This window comes from Equus quagga, chromosome 13, assembly GCF_021613505.1.
Source record: "Equus quagga isolate Etosha38 chromosome 13, UCLA_HA_Equagga_1.0, whole genome shotgun sequence".
In the NCBI taxonomy this organism is placed as follows: Eukaryota; Metazoa; Chordata; class Mammalia; order Perissodactyla; family Equidae; genus Equus; species Equus quagga.
In genome coordinates this window covers 81,533,269-81,550,140 of record NC_060279.1, presented here as the reverse complement: position 1 = coordinate 81,550,140, position 16,872 = coordinate 81,533,269, and the positions used below count along the sequence as shown (strand labels likewise).

The 16,872-nt window shown below is 43.5% G+C and overlaps 1 protein-coding gene across 1 annotated transcript; it reads right to left on the bottom strand.

Moving 5' to 3' along the window:
* Positions 1 to 1,160: 1,160 nt before the first annotated feature.
* LOC124249661 (zinc finger protein 418-like) lies at positions 1,161 to 16,554 on the bottom strand. Its single transcript, XM_046680853.1, has 3 exons — positions 16,279 to 16,554; positions 13,540 to 13,666; positions 1,161 to 5,749 (listed from the first exon to the last, which is right to left on the bottom strand). The coding sequence occupies exons 1-3, from the start codon at positions 16,309 to 16,311 to the stop codon at positions 3,264 to 3,266; spliced, it is 2,646 nt and encodes an 881-aa protein (XP_046536809.1). The 5' UTR covers positions 16,312 to 16,554; the 3' UTR covers positions 1,161 to 3,263.
* Between the last annotated feature and the right edge of the window lie 318 nt (positions 16,555 to 16,872).

The following is a 16,872-nucleotide window of genomic DNA, read 5'->3' as shown; positions in this document are numbered from 1 at the left end:
AGAATCTTTTCAAATATCACGTCTTCTCAGACAAGGGAAACAAAATAAAAAAACAAGTGGGAGTTCATCAGATTAAAGAGCTTTGGCAAGGCAAAAGAAACTAGAAATAAAACAGAGACAACCCACCAATGGGGAGAAAATATTTGCAAATCATGTATCTGACAAGGGGTTAATCTTCCCAATATATAAGGAACTCACACAACTGAACAATAAAAAAACAAACAACCTGATCAAAAAGTGGGCAGAGGATACAAACAGACATTTTTCCAAAGAAGATATACAGATGGCCAATAAACACATGAAAAGATGTTCAACATCACTAATCATTAGGGAAATGTAAGTCAAAACTACACTAAGATACCGTCTTACTCCTCTTAAATAGCAAATGTTGGAGAGGGAGTGGAGAAAAGGGAACCCTCATACACTGCTGGTGGGAATGCAAACTGGTGCAGCCACTATGGAAAACAGTATATGGAGATTCCTCAAAAAACTAAAAACAGAACTACCGTATGGCCCAGCTATCCCACTTCTGGGTTTCTACCCAAGCAACTTGAAATCAACAATCCAAAGTAACACATGCACCCCTGTTTGTTGCAGCACTCTTCACAATACCCAAGACTTGGAAACAATCCAAGTGCCCATCCACTTATGATTGGATAAAGATGTGGTATATACATAAAATGGAATACTACTCAGCCATAAAAAAGGACAACTTCATCCCATTTGCAACAACATGGAAGGACCCAGAGGGAATTATGCTGAGTGAAATAAGCCAGACTGAGAAAGACAAACACCAGATGATTCCACTCATTTGTGGAATATGAACAAACACATGGACAAAGAAAACAGTTCCATGGTTACCACGGGAAGGGAAGTAGGGGGTGGGCACAGGCTGTGAGGGGAGCACTTATGTGGTGACAGTCAAGAAACAATGGAAAACTGAAATGTCATATTGACGTAAACTATTATGAACTCAACAAAAAAAAATCACAGGAAAGGGGCTGGCCCTGTGGCCGAATGGTGAAGTTCATGCACTCTGCTTCAGTGGCCCAGGGATTAGCCAGTTCAAATCCTGGGTGTGGACATGGCATTGCTCATCAGGCCATGCTGAGGTGGCATCCCACATGCCACAACTAGAAAGACCCATAACTAAAAATACACAACTATGTACCATGGGTCTTTGGAAGAAAAATGAAAAATAAAATCATTTTTAAAAAAATCACACAAAAAAAGATTTGCTTTATTTAAAATTCTAGAAAAGGAAAGAATCTATACAGAAATAAAGTCAAACAAATGGTTGTCTAGGGAACAAAGACCACGGAAGGCAGGGAGGAGGAGATTCGCTGGGGGCAGGATGTAATGTGTGGAAAGACTGTTATGTTCATTATTTTATTCACGATGCTGGGTTTACCAGTGTGTGTTTGCATGTGCACTTGGATCTGTTTTTGTGGGCTGGGTGGGATGAGAATGTCCTATCCACATACACATACATAGTTTTTTACAAATATATTTCAAAGTTTATGGATTAAATATGTGCTATTTAATGTGTAAATTATACCTCATTAAGGTGTTGGAGAATTGTTTCTACATAAAATTCTGCATTTCCCACTTTGCTTGAAAGCCCAGGAGATTTGAAATCACTGTACAGTTTTCTTAAAGCTAAATTTATTCAATACCATAATGATTCCCACTTCTCCAAGTTATTGTGAGAATTAAAAAGAAAATACTCAAAAAGTAAGAACTCAGTGTGTTTTGTTACTTTTTTGATCCTCAGAGGCCAAGGGAAATGCCATCATGACCTGCACATCACAGTCGGTGAACTGAGCCTCCAGTAGCTCCAGCATGCCACCGAGACATTCCCTAGTGGGGAACCCAGTGAGACCTCAGTACGCTACAGCCACTCCTGCCTACAGGGACAAAGAGGTGCCTTGCCCCTGTCACTGCACACAGGTGAAGACAGGTGCAGCTGCTGCAGAGTGAATGGGCACCTCGGCTCTGCACCTCTTCCAATGGCCCAGGCAAAAGGTCACCTCTAGTTCCCATTTTATACAGGAGGAAACGGTCATTTTCTGTAAGTTCCAGCAATGGATGGGGATCTGAGATTGAAACTCTGGCACCCTGGGGTGTTTGATCACTGCCCTCCTCTTCCCCTCCCCATGGGGCTTTGAGCATCCAATCCATCCTGATGCCACCTAGTTCCCCATCTGCTCCAACCTACCAATGACAGATGAGGAAAATGGGCAAACACCACAAGGCAAGACTTTATTGTATTACTGAATGTCTGGACTTAAGAAACAGATGAGGAATGTATTAACACAAATTAGTATTTAAAAAGTATGATATATGTGTCCATTACATTGTGCAAAGCATAAAAAATTTTGAAGAAAATTAGGATATATTCTTCCAGTACTGAAAATTATTCCATTATAAAAGGAAGTCACTTGTGTATTTGAGAATGAGTAAAATTCCAACACACATCTTTGTTGCTTCACAGTCCTATTTGTCAAAGAAAAGGGAAACAGCCAAAGTTCATAGAGAAATAAGAAAAAGATATCAGCAGACATTTTATCACAAACATATAGGCAGCAAACGAACATCTGAAAAACTGCTCATCAGGAATCCTTAGGGAAATGCAATTAAAACAACAGTGAAATAGCACAAAAAGGTGGTAAAAAGGCCAAATTAGAAATGATTCACCGGGGCTGGCTCCGTGGCCCAGTGGTTAAGTTCACATGCTCTGCTTCAGCAGCCCAGGGTTTTGCCAGTTTGGATCCTGGGTGCAGACAGGGCACCGCTCATCAAGTCATGCTGAGGTGGCGTCCCGCATGCCACAACTAGAAGGACCCACAACTAAAAATACACAACTATGTAACGGGGAGTTTTGGGAGAAAAAAGGAAAAAAAATAAAAATGATTCACCACATTTGGTACAGCATAAGGACTTTCTACATTGTGAATTCTCCAGTGGTAAATGAGAGCAGAGTTTTAGGAAATCATTTTTGACATTCCCTGCACTCATTAGGCTTGATGCAGCATCAACAATCAATGTGGAGTAAACACAGCTAAAGAATTTTCCACATTTGCTTGGCTCATAAGAACTTGATCCAGTGTCAAGTCTCTCATGTTGACAGAGTGCGGAGCTTTGGGTTAAAGATTTCCCACATTGGGTGCGCTCACAAACCCTTACTCTAGTATGAACTCTCTGGTGTTGAGTCTCAAGCTAAAGGCAAAACATTTTCCACATTCACTATACTCATAAGGCCTTTACCCAGTGTGGACTCTCTGGTGTTTACTAAATTGGGAACTATCCCTAAATGACTTCCCACATTCAGTGCACTCATAAGGCCTTTCTCCAGTGTGAACTCTCTGGTGTTTATTGCAATGTGAACTACTCATGAAAGATTTCCCACATTCACTGCACTTATAAGGCCTTTCTCCAGTGTGAATTCTCCGGTGTTGAGTAAGTGTTGAGCTATTGGTATATGATTTCCCACATTCACTACACTCAAAAGGTCTTTCTCCAGTGTGAACTCTCCAATGCTTTTTGAGTTGGGAAGGATCCCTAAACAATTTCCCACATTCACTGCACTCGTAATCCCTTTCTCCAGAGTGAACTCTCAGGTGGTCATTGAAATGTGAACTATTCCTGAAGGATTTCCCACAGTCACTGCACTTATAAGGCCTTTCTCCTGTGTGAATTCTCCAGTGTCGAATAAGTGTTGAGCTATTAGTATAAGATTTGCCACATTCACTACATCTATAAGGCTTTTCTCCAGTATGAACTCTCCAGTGTTGAATAAGATGAGAATATCCTCTAAAGGATTTTCCACATTCACTGCACTCATAAGGCCTTTCTCCAGTGTGAACTCTCTGATGATCACGAAGTGTGCTCCTAATGCTAAAAGATTTCCCACATTCACTGCACTCATATGGCCTCTCTCCTGTGTGAACTCGCTGGTGTACAACAAGACTGGATTTTTGGATAAAAGATTTTCCACAGTCACTGCACTCATAAGGCCTTTCTCCTTTGTGAACTCTCTGATGATTACTGAGGTTGGTATGAGATGGAAAAGATTTCCTAAATTCACTGCACTCATAAGGCCTTTCTCCTGTGTGAACTTTCTTATGATGATAACTGAGGGTCCTCATGGTGGTGAAAGATTTCCCACATTCACTGCACTCATAAGGCCTCTCTCTTGTGTGAACTCGCTGGTGTCTAACAAGATGACATCTTTGGATAAAAGATTTCCCACATTCACTGCATTCATAAGGCCTTTCTCCTGTGTGAACTCTCTGATGATCACTGAGGTTGGAACCAGATGAAAAAGATTTCCCACATTCACTGCACCGATGAGGCCTTTCTCCAGTATGAACTCTCTGATGAGAATGGAGTTGGGAGACAGAGATAAAGCACTTCCCACATTCATTGCACTCATAAGGCCTTTGTTTAGTGTGAATTCTCTGATGACAACGGAGGCCAGGAGGAGAGAGAAAAGACTTCCCACACTGACTACATTCATAAGACCTTTGTTCACTATGTACTCTCTGGTGTTGAGTGAGGTAAGATGGATGGCTAAAAGATTTCCAACATTCACTGCACTCATAAGGCCTTTTCCCTGTGTGTACTCTCTGGTGTAGAATCAGTATCGAGCTGTTGTTAAAAGATTTCCCACATTTACCGCACTGAAAAGGCCTTTCCCCCATGTGTACTCTCTGGTGGAGAATGAGTATCGAGCTGTTGGTAAAAGATTTCCCACAATCGCTGCATTCATAAGCGTTTTTTCCAGTGTGAACTCTCCAGTGTACAATGAGATAAAATTTCCGTTGAAAAGATTTCCCACACTGAGTGCACTCATAATGCCTTTTTCCTGTGTGAACTGTTCGTTGTCGAATAAGGATAGATCTATGGCAAAAAGACTGTGCACATTCACTGCACAAGTAACAATTTTCTCCAGAGTAGCTTCTCCAGGGATAAACGAGGACAGATTTTCGGTTAAAGGATTGTCCACATTTGCTGCACTTGCACTGCCTCGCTCCAGAATGAATTTTTTTATGCTGACTGAGGGTTGAGGTTCGCCTAAAAGATTTGCCACATTCTCCACACACATAAAGCCTTCTTCCAGTGTGGACTCTCTGGTGAACAACAAATGAGGATTTGTACCTGAATGCTTTCCCACATTCACGGCACACAAAACACTGTCTTCCACTGCGGACACCCTGGACCTGAACAAGTGTGTGTTTGGGACCAAAAGATTTCTTGCACTCTCCCCAGGTGAAATGACCTTTTCTGCTTTGTAAAGTGGCCCTACACTGGGTGATTTTGGTTGGCTTCTCAGTGTTGTGAGTGGCATATTGGTGGAGATATCCAGAGGTGGCCACGAAGTCCTTCTCAACTTCCTCGTGGGTAAAGGGATTCTCTGACAAATGGAATCTGCAGCTCTTCACAAGCAAGGCCATGTCCATACTGCTTCTGAAGGGCTTCTCTCTGATGTGCTGCTTCTGGTATTTTTGGAGGTTTGCACTGAAATAAAATAGTTTTGTACACACCTCACACCCAAACGTATTCTGACTGTGTTGTGTTCCCTGGTGGTCAGCCAATTGAAAAATATCTCTGAAGACCAGACTACATGACTCACAGGTGTGGGTATTCTGTGAAATCAGACCTGTCTTGGGAGTCGTGGCCTGTGACACACCTACAGAAATGCTGTGTTCAAAGGGAGCCTTCGCATCCTCTGTTGCACTCCAGCAATCTGAAAACAAAGAAACCCTGGTGAACCACATGTTGACTTTAAAGGGAGGGAGAAATCCATCACAAATGTGCATCTGTTACATCTAGGAAGGGGTCTACGGAATGCTTTTCCATACAAGGGAGCTGGAATCCAATTGGGGAAGTGGCTACAGGGCATCACCGGGTCCCTAAGGCAAAAGAATGATGAAGACCTCACCAGGGAAGAAGATAAGGATAAGCTGTGACACAAACAACAAAGGTATATTTTAAAACTTGTTCCTTTGCAAAAGGATTCCTGCAGGACCTTTACTGCTGGTGATATGAGGCTGTATAAAAGCATATGTCCAGGGGCTGGCCTGGTGGTGCAGCAGTTAAGTGTGCAGATTCTGCCTCGGCAGCCCAGGGTTCGCCTGTTTGGATCCCAGATGCAGACATGGCACCGCCTGGCAAGCCATGCTGTGGTGGGTGTCCCACATATATAAAGTAGAGGAAGATAGGCATGGATGTTAGCTCAGGGCCAGTCTTCCTCAGCAAAAAGAGGAGGAAATTGGCAGCAGATATTAGCTCAGGGCTAATCTTCCTCAAAAAACAAAAATAAAAAAGCATGTGTCCAAACCCAGGGAAAAGCAATCGCAATAGAATAGCTGCTTTTCAAGACAATGTAAAAATGTGGCACATGTGACCCAATGTTGCAAAGCAATAGATGAAAAGTTATGAGAGAAATGGGTGAGGTATGAAGTACACAGAGGTCAAGATTCTCCCTGGGTTAAAAATCAGAGTGGAAAAGACAAGTAGGAGAACTGACTAGAAGACAAAGCACCAACCACGGGGAAGGAAAAAGTAGAAATGATGTGTGGCACTGCAATGACAACAAAACACTAGTTAAATGATCTGAACACAGTCCTGGGTCACACCCTCCCAAACCACAACAGGTCGAGGTACCTATGAATCCACCCTGGAACCTTGGCTATTGAGAATCCCTACAGTTTCTGTCACCATTGATCTCAGCTGATGGAGCTGCAGTGATTACATGGCTGATCCCTCCCCAGAGCCAAAATTGCCACACTGCACACAGCCAGTCACCTCACAACCAACACAAGGCGAAGGCCTTTCCCCACCAAAACCAACTGCTAAAGGTTGGAAGAGGTGACTGATTCATCAAATGGGGAAACATTAACAAAAGGCTATAAGGAACATGTAAATCAAGGAAACACGACATGACCAAAGGAGCACAATAAGTTTCAAGCAACTGAACCCAAAGAAATGCTGATCTACAAACTGCTGGACAAAGAATTCAAAATAATTGTTTTAAGGAAGCTCAGCAAGAGCCAAGAAAACACACAGACAACTCAGTGAAATCAGGAAAACGTATATGAACAAATCAAAAAGGTGAGATTTAGAAATTATTAAAAAAAAAAGATCAAACAAATTCTGAAGTAGTAAAATACAATGAACAAAATGAAAAATGCAATAAGGAGCATCAACAACCAATTCAATCAGGCAGGTAAAAAATGTGTGATCTTCATTCAGGTCATTTCAAATCATCCACTCAGAGGAGAAAAACGACTGAAGAGACTACATAAATTATGGGATGCCATCAAGGGAAATAATATGCACATCATGGGAGTGCCACAGGGACACATGAGGGAGAAAAGGGCAGAAAGCTTATTTAAAGAAACAGTGGCTGAAAACTTCACAAATCAGAAGATGGATGTGGACATCCATGCACATGATGCTCAAAGGTCCCCATACAGAGCTCATTATCTAGACACATTATAACAAAACTTGCAAAAATCAAAGACAAAGAGAATTTCAAAAGCAGAAAGAGAAAAGAAACTCATCGTATACATGGAAACTCCCATAAGGATACAAGCAGATTTCTCAGCAGAAACTGGGCTGACTAGGAGATGGTGAAATGAGAAATTCAAAATGCTGAAGGAAAAAAAATGAGAAAAGAGAATGCTTTATCCATCAAAGCTGTCCTTTGAAAATGAAGGAGAGATAAAGACTTCCCTAGGCAAACAAAAGCTGAGAGAATTCATCACCACTCTATCGGCCTTACCAGAAATGCTAAAGGGAGTTCTTGAAGCTAAAATGAAAAGACGCTAATTACTAATAGGAAAATACAAACCACACTGTTAACAGCAAGTATATAGTCAAATTCAGAATACACCAATACTGTAACATGGTGGTATGTAAATCACCTAACTCTAGTATAAAGGATAAAGACAAAAATATTAAAAACGACTGTAGTCAAAATAATTCTTTTTTTTCCCTTTTTGAGGAAGATTAGCCCTGAGCTAACATCGGTGCTCGTCTTCCTCTACTTTATATGTGGGAGGCCTCCCACAGCACAGCTTGACAAGCAGTGCATAGGTCTGCACCCAGGATCTGAACCAGCAAAACCCGGGCCACCGAAGCAGAACATGAGAACTTAACCTCTACGCCACTGGGCCAACTCCCACAATAATTTCTTAATGGTTACACAATATAAAAAATAAACTGTGACATCAAGAAGATAAAATGCACGGGGGTGGGAAACTAAAAAGGTACTTTTTTGTGATTAAGTTGCTATCAGCTTAAAACAGACTGTTTTAAGAAAACTGCCTGGTACCCACAAAGCAAAAACCTACAAAAGATAAAGAGAAAGGAATCAGAGCATACCACTATGGAAAATCATCAAACCACAAAGGAAGACAGGAAAAAAGAGACTATAAAAGAACCAGAAAACAATTAAAGAGATGGCAATTGACAAGTCCTTACAAAATTCTCCAAAGACACACAGTGGCTGACCAGATAAACAAAAAAAGATCCAAACACATATTGCCTACAAAAGACGCACTTTAGCTCTAAGGACGCAAAGAAACTGAAACTGAAGCAATCCAAAACATTATTCCATGCAAATGGAAATGAAAAGAAAGTAGCTTATACTTATAGGTGGCTATATTTATAACAGACAAAATAGACTTGACCTCAAAACCTGTCATAGGAGACAAAGAAAGTCATTAGATAGTGATAAAGAAGTCAATTCACCAAGAGGATGTAACAATTATAAGTATACATGCACATAACATGAGAGCAGCTAAATATATTAAGCCAGTATTGACATATTGAAAGGTAAAAAACAGCAACAAAATACTAATAGCCGACTTCAATACCCATCTTTCAAGAACACGTGGATCATCCAGATAGAAAATCAATAGGGAAATATTTGATCTGAACTGCACTTTACACCAAATGGACTTAACAAACATATACAGAAAATTCCATCCAACTACAGCAGAATACACATTCATCTCAAGTAGACACAGAAGATGGTTTAGGACAAATTATATGTTAGGCCACAAAACAAGCCTTACCAGATTTAATGAGACTGAAACTATATCAAGAATCTTACTCGGGGCCAGCCCCATGGCGGAGTGGTTAAGTTCGCGCACTCCACTTCGGCAGCCCAGGGTTTTGCTGGTTCAAATCCTGGGCGCAGACATGGTGCCGCTCATCAAGCCATGCTGAGGCAGCATCCCACATGCCACAACTGGAAAGACCCACAACTAAAAATACACAACTATGTACTGGAGCACTTTGGGGAGAAAAAGAAAAATTTTAAAAAATGTAAAAAAGAATCTTACTCGCCTACAAAGGTGTGAAACTCGAAATCAGTAACAAAATGAAAGCTAGATAGTTCATGAATATGTGGACATTAAAACACACTCCTGAACAATCAGTGGGTTAAAGAAAAAAATTAAAATGAAAAATAAAACTATCTTAAGAGAAACGAATTTATCAAAAGCAGTTCTGAGAGTCAAGTTTATAGCAATCAATGCCTACACTAAGGAAAAAGAAAAAATCTCAAATAAGGAGCCTAACTTTACCCCACAAGGAATCAGAAGAAGAACAAACTAAGCCCACATTTAGGAGAAGGAAGGAAAAGAACAAAGATCAAAGCAGAAATAAATGAAATACAGACTGGAAAAACAATAGAAAACCAACAAAGCTCAGAGTTGGCTTTTGAAAAGAAATAAAATTCGACAAACCTTTACCTAGACGAACTTAGAAAAGACTCAAATAAATAAAATCAGAACTGAACCAGGAGACATTAAAGCTGATACTGCAGAAACACAAAGAACTTAGACTAGTGTGAACTGGATTGACTAGAAATGGATAAGTTCCTAGAAACATACAATCTATCAAGGCTGAATCATAAGAAACAGAAAATCTGAATAGACCAATAACAAGTAAGGACACCGAATCAATAAACAATATCCCAACAAAGAAAAGCCCAGGACCAGATAGATTCACTGGTCAATTTTACCAAAGATTTTAAGGAGAATTAACATCAATCCTTCCTCAACTCTTCCAAAACACAGAAGAGGACGAAAGATGTCCAAACTCAATTTACCAGGCCAGCATTACCCTCATATCAAAGTAAGATAAGGAAACTACAAGAAAATTAAATTACAGGCCAATATCTTTGATGAACATAGAAGGAAAAATTCTCAACAAAATATTACCAAGGCAAATTCAACAGCATATTCCAAGACTCTGACACTATGATCAAGTGGGATTTATCCCTGGGATGCAAGGATGGTCCATCATATCCAAATCAATAAAAGAGATACACCGTATTAACAGAATGAAGGATAAAAATCACACAACCACTCAGTAGATGCAGAAAAAGCACTTAACAAAAATTGAGCATACTTTCATGTTAAAAACTCAACCAATCAGGTATAGAAGGAACATATCTCAATATAATAAAGGCCATATACAATAAGCCCACACGACCATCATACTGAATGGTTAAAAGCTAAAAGCTTTTCCTCTAAAAGCAACAAGACAAAGATGCCCACTCTCCTCACTTCTACTTAACAAGTTCTGAAGACCTACCTAGAGCACTTAGGCAAGAAAAAGAAACAAAAGGCATCAAAATTACAAAAGAGGAAGTAAAACTGTCTGCACAAGACACAATCTTATAGATAGGAAACCCTAGACTCCACCAAAAAAAACTCTTAGAACTAAGAAACGAATTCAGAAAAGTTGCAGGACACAAAATCAACACACAAAAATCAGTTGCGTTTCTACACACTCATGGTGAAATATCTGAATAAGAAATTAAGAGAGCAATCACATTAACAATATCATCAAAAACAATTAAATACAGGGCCGGCCCTGTGGCCGAGTGGTTAAGTTCACACGCTCCACTTCAGCAGTCCAGGGTTTTGCCAGATCAGATCCTGGGCGTGGACATGGCACCGCTCGTCAAGCCATGCTGAGGCGGCATCCCACAGGCCACAACTAGAAGGACCCACAGCTAAAAATATACAACTATGTACCAGTGGGCTTTGGGGAAAAAAAGGAAAACAATGAAATCTTAAAAAAAAAAAATTAAGTACAAATAAATTTAACCAGGGAAGTGAAAGATCTAGCATTGGAAACTGTGAGACACTGATGAAAGAAAGTGAAGACACAAATAAATAGAAAGATATCCCATGTTCTTGGATTGGAAGAATTAATACTGTGAAAATGCTCATATTCCCCAATGCGACATACAAAAATCAATGGAATTTCTATCAAAATTCCAATGGAACTTTTCACAGAAATAGAACAAGAATCTGAAAATGCATATGGAACCACAAACAATCTCAACTAGCCAAAGCCATTTTAAGCAAGAAGATCAAAGCTGGAGCTATCAACTTCCTGATTTCAAGCTACATTAGGAAGCCATAGTAATCAAAACAGCATGGTACTGTTTTGTGTTTGTGTGGTACTGTTTAAAAACACACACAGAGGAATGGAACAGAACAAAGAACCCAGAAAAAGTCCCAGGCATATATGGTGAACTAATCTTTGAGAGAGGTGCCAAGACCACACAATGGGGAAAGGATAGTCTCTTCAATAAATGGTGCTGTGAAAAATGTATATTTACATGCAAAAATATGAAATTGGAGCCCTATCATCTACCACTAATAACAATGAACTCGAAATGGAATAAAGAGTTAAATGTGAAACATGAGAATATAAAATCTCTTGGAAAAACATATAGAATAGGCCACTGGACAGTGGTATTGGCAATGATTTTTTTGCATATGACACCAAAAGTCCAGAGGAAAAACATCAAAACTAAACAAGTGGAACTATATCAAACTAAAAAGCTTCTACACAGCAAAGAAACAACCAACAAAATGAAAAGCAACCTTCAGAACAGGAGGAAATATTTGCAAGCAATGGATCTCATAAGGGGAAACTATTTTGAAAGTATAAGGTACTCATACAACTCAACAGCAAAACAACAATCTGATTAAAATACGGGCAAAGGATCCGATTAGACATTTTTCCAAATTTGGTATACAAATGACTAACAGGTATATGAAAAATTGCTCTTCCTCACTACTCATCAGGAAAATGTAAATCAAAACCACAACAAGGTATTACCTCACACCTTAGGATGTCTATTATCACAAAAAGAAGAGACAAGTGATGGCAAGAACGTGGAGAGAGGGAGCCCTTGCATCCTGTTGGTGGGAATGGAAATTGCTAGAGCCATTATAAAAAAGAATATGGAAGTTCCTCGAAAATTTCAAAACAGAACTACCATGATTCAGCAATCCCATTTCTTGGTATATATCCAAAGGAAATGAAATCAGAATGTGGGAGAGATAATCTGTCCTCTCATTTTCACTGCAGCATTATTCACAATACACAAGATGTGGAAACAACCTCAATGTCCATAAATGAATAAACAGAGACAAAAGGTGGTGTATGCATATGCTAGGATGCACATGCAAATACACACGTACATGTACACACACACACACACAAACCCCTCAGGTATTACAAAGCCTTAAAAAAGAAGGAAATCCTGCCATGTGTGACAATACAGATGAATCTGTAGGGCATTATGCTAAGTGAAATAAGCCAGTCAGAGAAAGACAAATACTGTATGACAGTACATGAGGAATCTAAAACAAACAAACAAAACAGGGTGAATTTATAGCAGGTACAATGCAAGGGGCTGAACAGTGAGACAAAGGGGAATTGTTGGTCAAGACGTATGCACCTTGAGTTATAAAATGAATAAGTTCTGAAGACCTAATGTACAACATGGTGATCATAGGTTATAGTACTGTATTTTAGACTTGAAATTTATTGGGAGAGAGTATTGTAAGTTTTCTTACCAAAAAAAGCCAGTAACCATATGAGGTGACAGAAATGTTACTTAACTTGATTATGGATGTGTCATTATTTCATATGGATATTCAATTGTTTCATAATGTACACATATATGAAATCATCATGTTGTACACCTTGAACACATACCATTTAATAGAACGACAACACTGGAACAAAAAAAAGAGATCCAAACAATACAAACCCTGTAAGAGGGTCTTAAAAGTAGCCCACGATCCAGGTAAGTAGTGACCATGACAACACCTGCAATTCCACACACAGGCAGGCACGAGGAAATGTCAGCTAAAAGAAGCCATCAAACCCTGGGATACAGAAGTGTCATGGATCTGGACACATTTACCCAGCCACAGAGAGGGCAAGCAAGGTGCCATCCACTAGCCTCACTGCAAGACTATTGACCTGGAATCCTTCCCTGTGAGGGCTCAGTACAGAGGGTACTGGGGCTGCAGGGGAGATAAGAGGGTGGTACACACCCAGCCCTAGCAACACAGCACCACCCAGAAAGAAAGAGAAGGATGTAATTCCCACAGTTCACATGTGAGAAGGACAGAGCACCTCCTAGGGAAAAGGAGTGGGAGGAAATACAGAGCCTAGTCCAGGTCACGGGGAGGGAGAGGGCCTTACCCAGTGAGGATATGAGCGCAAAGTTCTCCAGCATCACATCGTGGTACAAGTCCCTCTGAGCTTCACCAAGGAGCCTCCACTCCTCCCAGGAGAAGTACACAGCAACGTCTCCAAAAGTGACACTGTCCTGTCAGGATGGGGACAGATGAAACCATGAACTTTCTCCCTCTCAGAACCCACAGGCCCTCACCTCGCACATCTACTCCGCATTCTTCCTCCTCCAGAGCTCCCCACCTCAGAGGGGTTACCAGGCCCTGCTGCCACTGACACCCGCTCTCTCCTCAGGGTCCCAATCATCACTGTGTTCAGCCCTCAGAAATAACAGGCAAGGGGACACATAGATGCCACCCAAGCTCTGGGCCTGGCCGGCAGCGCCCCATCCCTCCTGCAAAGCAACTTCCCTGCATCTTCCAGAGTGTAGCTACAAGACACAGCTAAACGTGGGCTCATGCTTCACCCCTAAGTCCCCACTACACGGGCCTTGGGGCCCTCAGCTCACAATACCTATGTAAATGCAAACCATGATGGAGACACCACATTCTCATGTCTTCAGTCCCCACAGCTCTGCCACCTCCCTGCCCTTCAACACGGGCATCTCCATGCACTCACCCATGGACGAGACACATGGCACCCAGAGAGCGCTTCACAAACTCAAACACAATCCAGTACCTTCCCAGTCCTCGGATGGATACCACAGCCAGGGAAAGCTCCAGATGCTGCTTTGAAGACCTCCCCACCTGCCTCTGATCCTTGCTTCAAGATCAGCCACCGAGAACCACATGTGAATTTCAGATACCCATGACCCTCCTCCACTTCTGTCATGCACTTTCTGTCCTCTCAGCAGCCACAATCTGCCTCTCCCCACTTAATCTCCCTTAAAACCCCACCCGTTACAATCTCCCTGCCAGGCACAGTGACTTTCACAACTGACTACATTCACCCCAGATCTTACCCAACAGCAAGACTCGAACACCCCAGACCCCTCACGGCTCAACACACAATTCTGGTGAATGTGAACAGTAGTGAATTCGCAGGAGCGCCAGTCTGTCAACTTGTCTCATTTACTCCTCTGCCTCTGAAGGCATCTTCCACCGACTCATCCCATGGAAGCCTTGGCCATCTGCCAGATCGTGCTCTCTCCCACACCTTTCCATGGGGACAGCCCTCCATCACCTGTGTTTCTCATACTCAGGTACCTCAACCAGGTGCTAAGCAACAGAACCATTCCTCAGCATGCACCCCAGTCTTTCTGACTCGCCAACAGCATTATCACTATATCCCGAATTCCACTTCTCAAATGTGATCCACAGCTCCACCCGGGTCCACACAAGAGCCACAGTAGCCATTTGAACCCCTCCCCAGATTTCCAGACCTGCCCACTTGATGCCTCCGCTCACTGTTCTGAAACATGTCAGACTCTTTAACAGAGCCCGAATAAAACTTCTGACATTCCCAAGGAAAATAAATGTACCGACAACTTCCACATCCCACTTGATGGAGCTTCCATCCCTTCAGCGGCTACAACCCAAAACCCTGCAGTCACCCCTAACTTCTTCAACTTTGTAGCTGTTGGCACCATCAAGTCAATTCAGACTCCTGGAGATCCTGTGTACATCAGAGTGGAGCCCTGCCCAGTCTTTTTTGCTCCATCTTCTCAACTTCCTGAGCCATAACAGACAATACTCCACTGCTAATCATAGAGTTTTCATGCCCAATTATTTGGAAACGGGTGGCCAGGTCCTTCTTCCTACTCTGCCTTAACCTGGAAGCTCTGCTAAAATCTGTCCACCATGGGTGACCCTACTGGTATCTGCACTGTTGGTGGCATAGCTTTCAGCATCACAATCATAAGCAGCCACCATATTATGACATGTGACAGAAACGTCATGTGGTTCCCTGACAGAAACAAACCCAGGCTGCGGCAGTGAGAGTGCAGAATCTCAATCACTGGACCACCATATGCTGGTTATCTATTCCCGGGATAACCTTCCACACCTGTTTATCCTGGTGGCCAGAAATCGGAACACCTCTACGACCCTAGGCCTGCACTCAGAACACAGGATTTGGGGGTATCCTCAGGGTCCCCGCACCCGAGAGCTGTGACTGCAGCAAGTGAAGAGTCTCAAGACGCCACAATCACGGACATCACACGGCTGGTGTTAGTACCACTGAGGGGTTGGGACACCCTCTCCTTCCCTGTGCAAGTTCTGTAAATGCTTTTTCTGTCCCAAAACCTGTGGGGAGAGGCAGGCCACCACGTCTGGACCCCGCCCCGCCCTGCGACCCGGTGACCTCGGCTTCACTCACTGGCCTCCGGGCCTCAGTCCTCAGAGCCGCCTCGGACCAGCTCTGCGCCCTCGGACCAGGACTCCGCTCCCTGCGCCTCCCCGGCCTCCTCACCCCTTCCCGTCCGTTCTCTCCGAGCAGCTCCTGGAGAACTTTTGAAACCCCAACACGCACCGCGTCCCTCTCTGGTCACAGCCCTCCCTGCACCGGGGCCCTCGGACTGAAGGAGCAGCCCCTCCCCTGCCGGTCCAGGGGGCACCCCTCCTCACACCGTCCCCTCCGGCCCCTCGGCCCAGGAACCCCGCCCGCAGCCACATGTCCACATGTCCCACGAGCGCCTCCCCGGCCCGGCCCGGCCCCGGGGCCTGAGCTGCAGGCCCGGGAGCAGCGCCCGCCCTCGGGTTGGAGCTCGGGCTGCGCTGCGGGCGGGGCGGGCCGGAGCCGAGGGCTCACCTGAGCCGGCTCCCTCCGCGCGGCCGCCGCCATCGGCCTCGGGGGCGGAGCGGGGCCGGGAGCGGCGGGAGACGAGGCGCCGGGCGCGGCGCTCCCTGGCCCGGGCCTGGCGCGGGGCCCCGGGCGGCGTCGCCGAGCCTCAGAGTCAAGCGGACGGCGCCGCCTCTCGCGCCTTCTTGGTCTCGCGCCCAAATCTACTGATCCACATTGTCATATGTGACACAGCGGTGCGGAACCAGAACAAAGCCAGAACGGCCAAAATAGTCGCCTCCTCGAGGACACCGGAAGTGCCGCCCCGAGGAGGTCAATTCGCACGGAAATGCCTTCACCCTGATCTTTGATTGGCTCATCTGAGCACCGGTCCTTCCGGGTAATGTAGTTCCCAGCGTTCTCGAGACCTCAGGGAAGGGTGTTCTGCGTCCGGACGCGCGAACAGTGAGGAATGCTGAGAATTGCTGCCCTCACTCAGAAAGAGGGGCTTTCCTCCTTGTTAGAGGGAGTGAACACACGTAATTTCAGACTCGCTGAAACTCACCCTGCTCCCACAGGATAAAACGATTATCTGAGATGCTCCCAAATCTACTGATCCACATT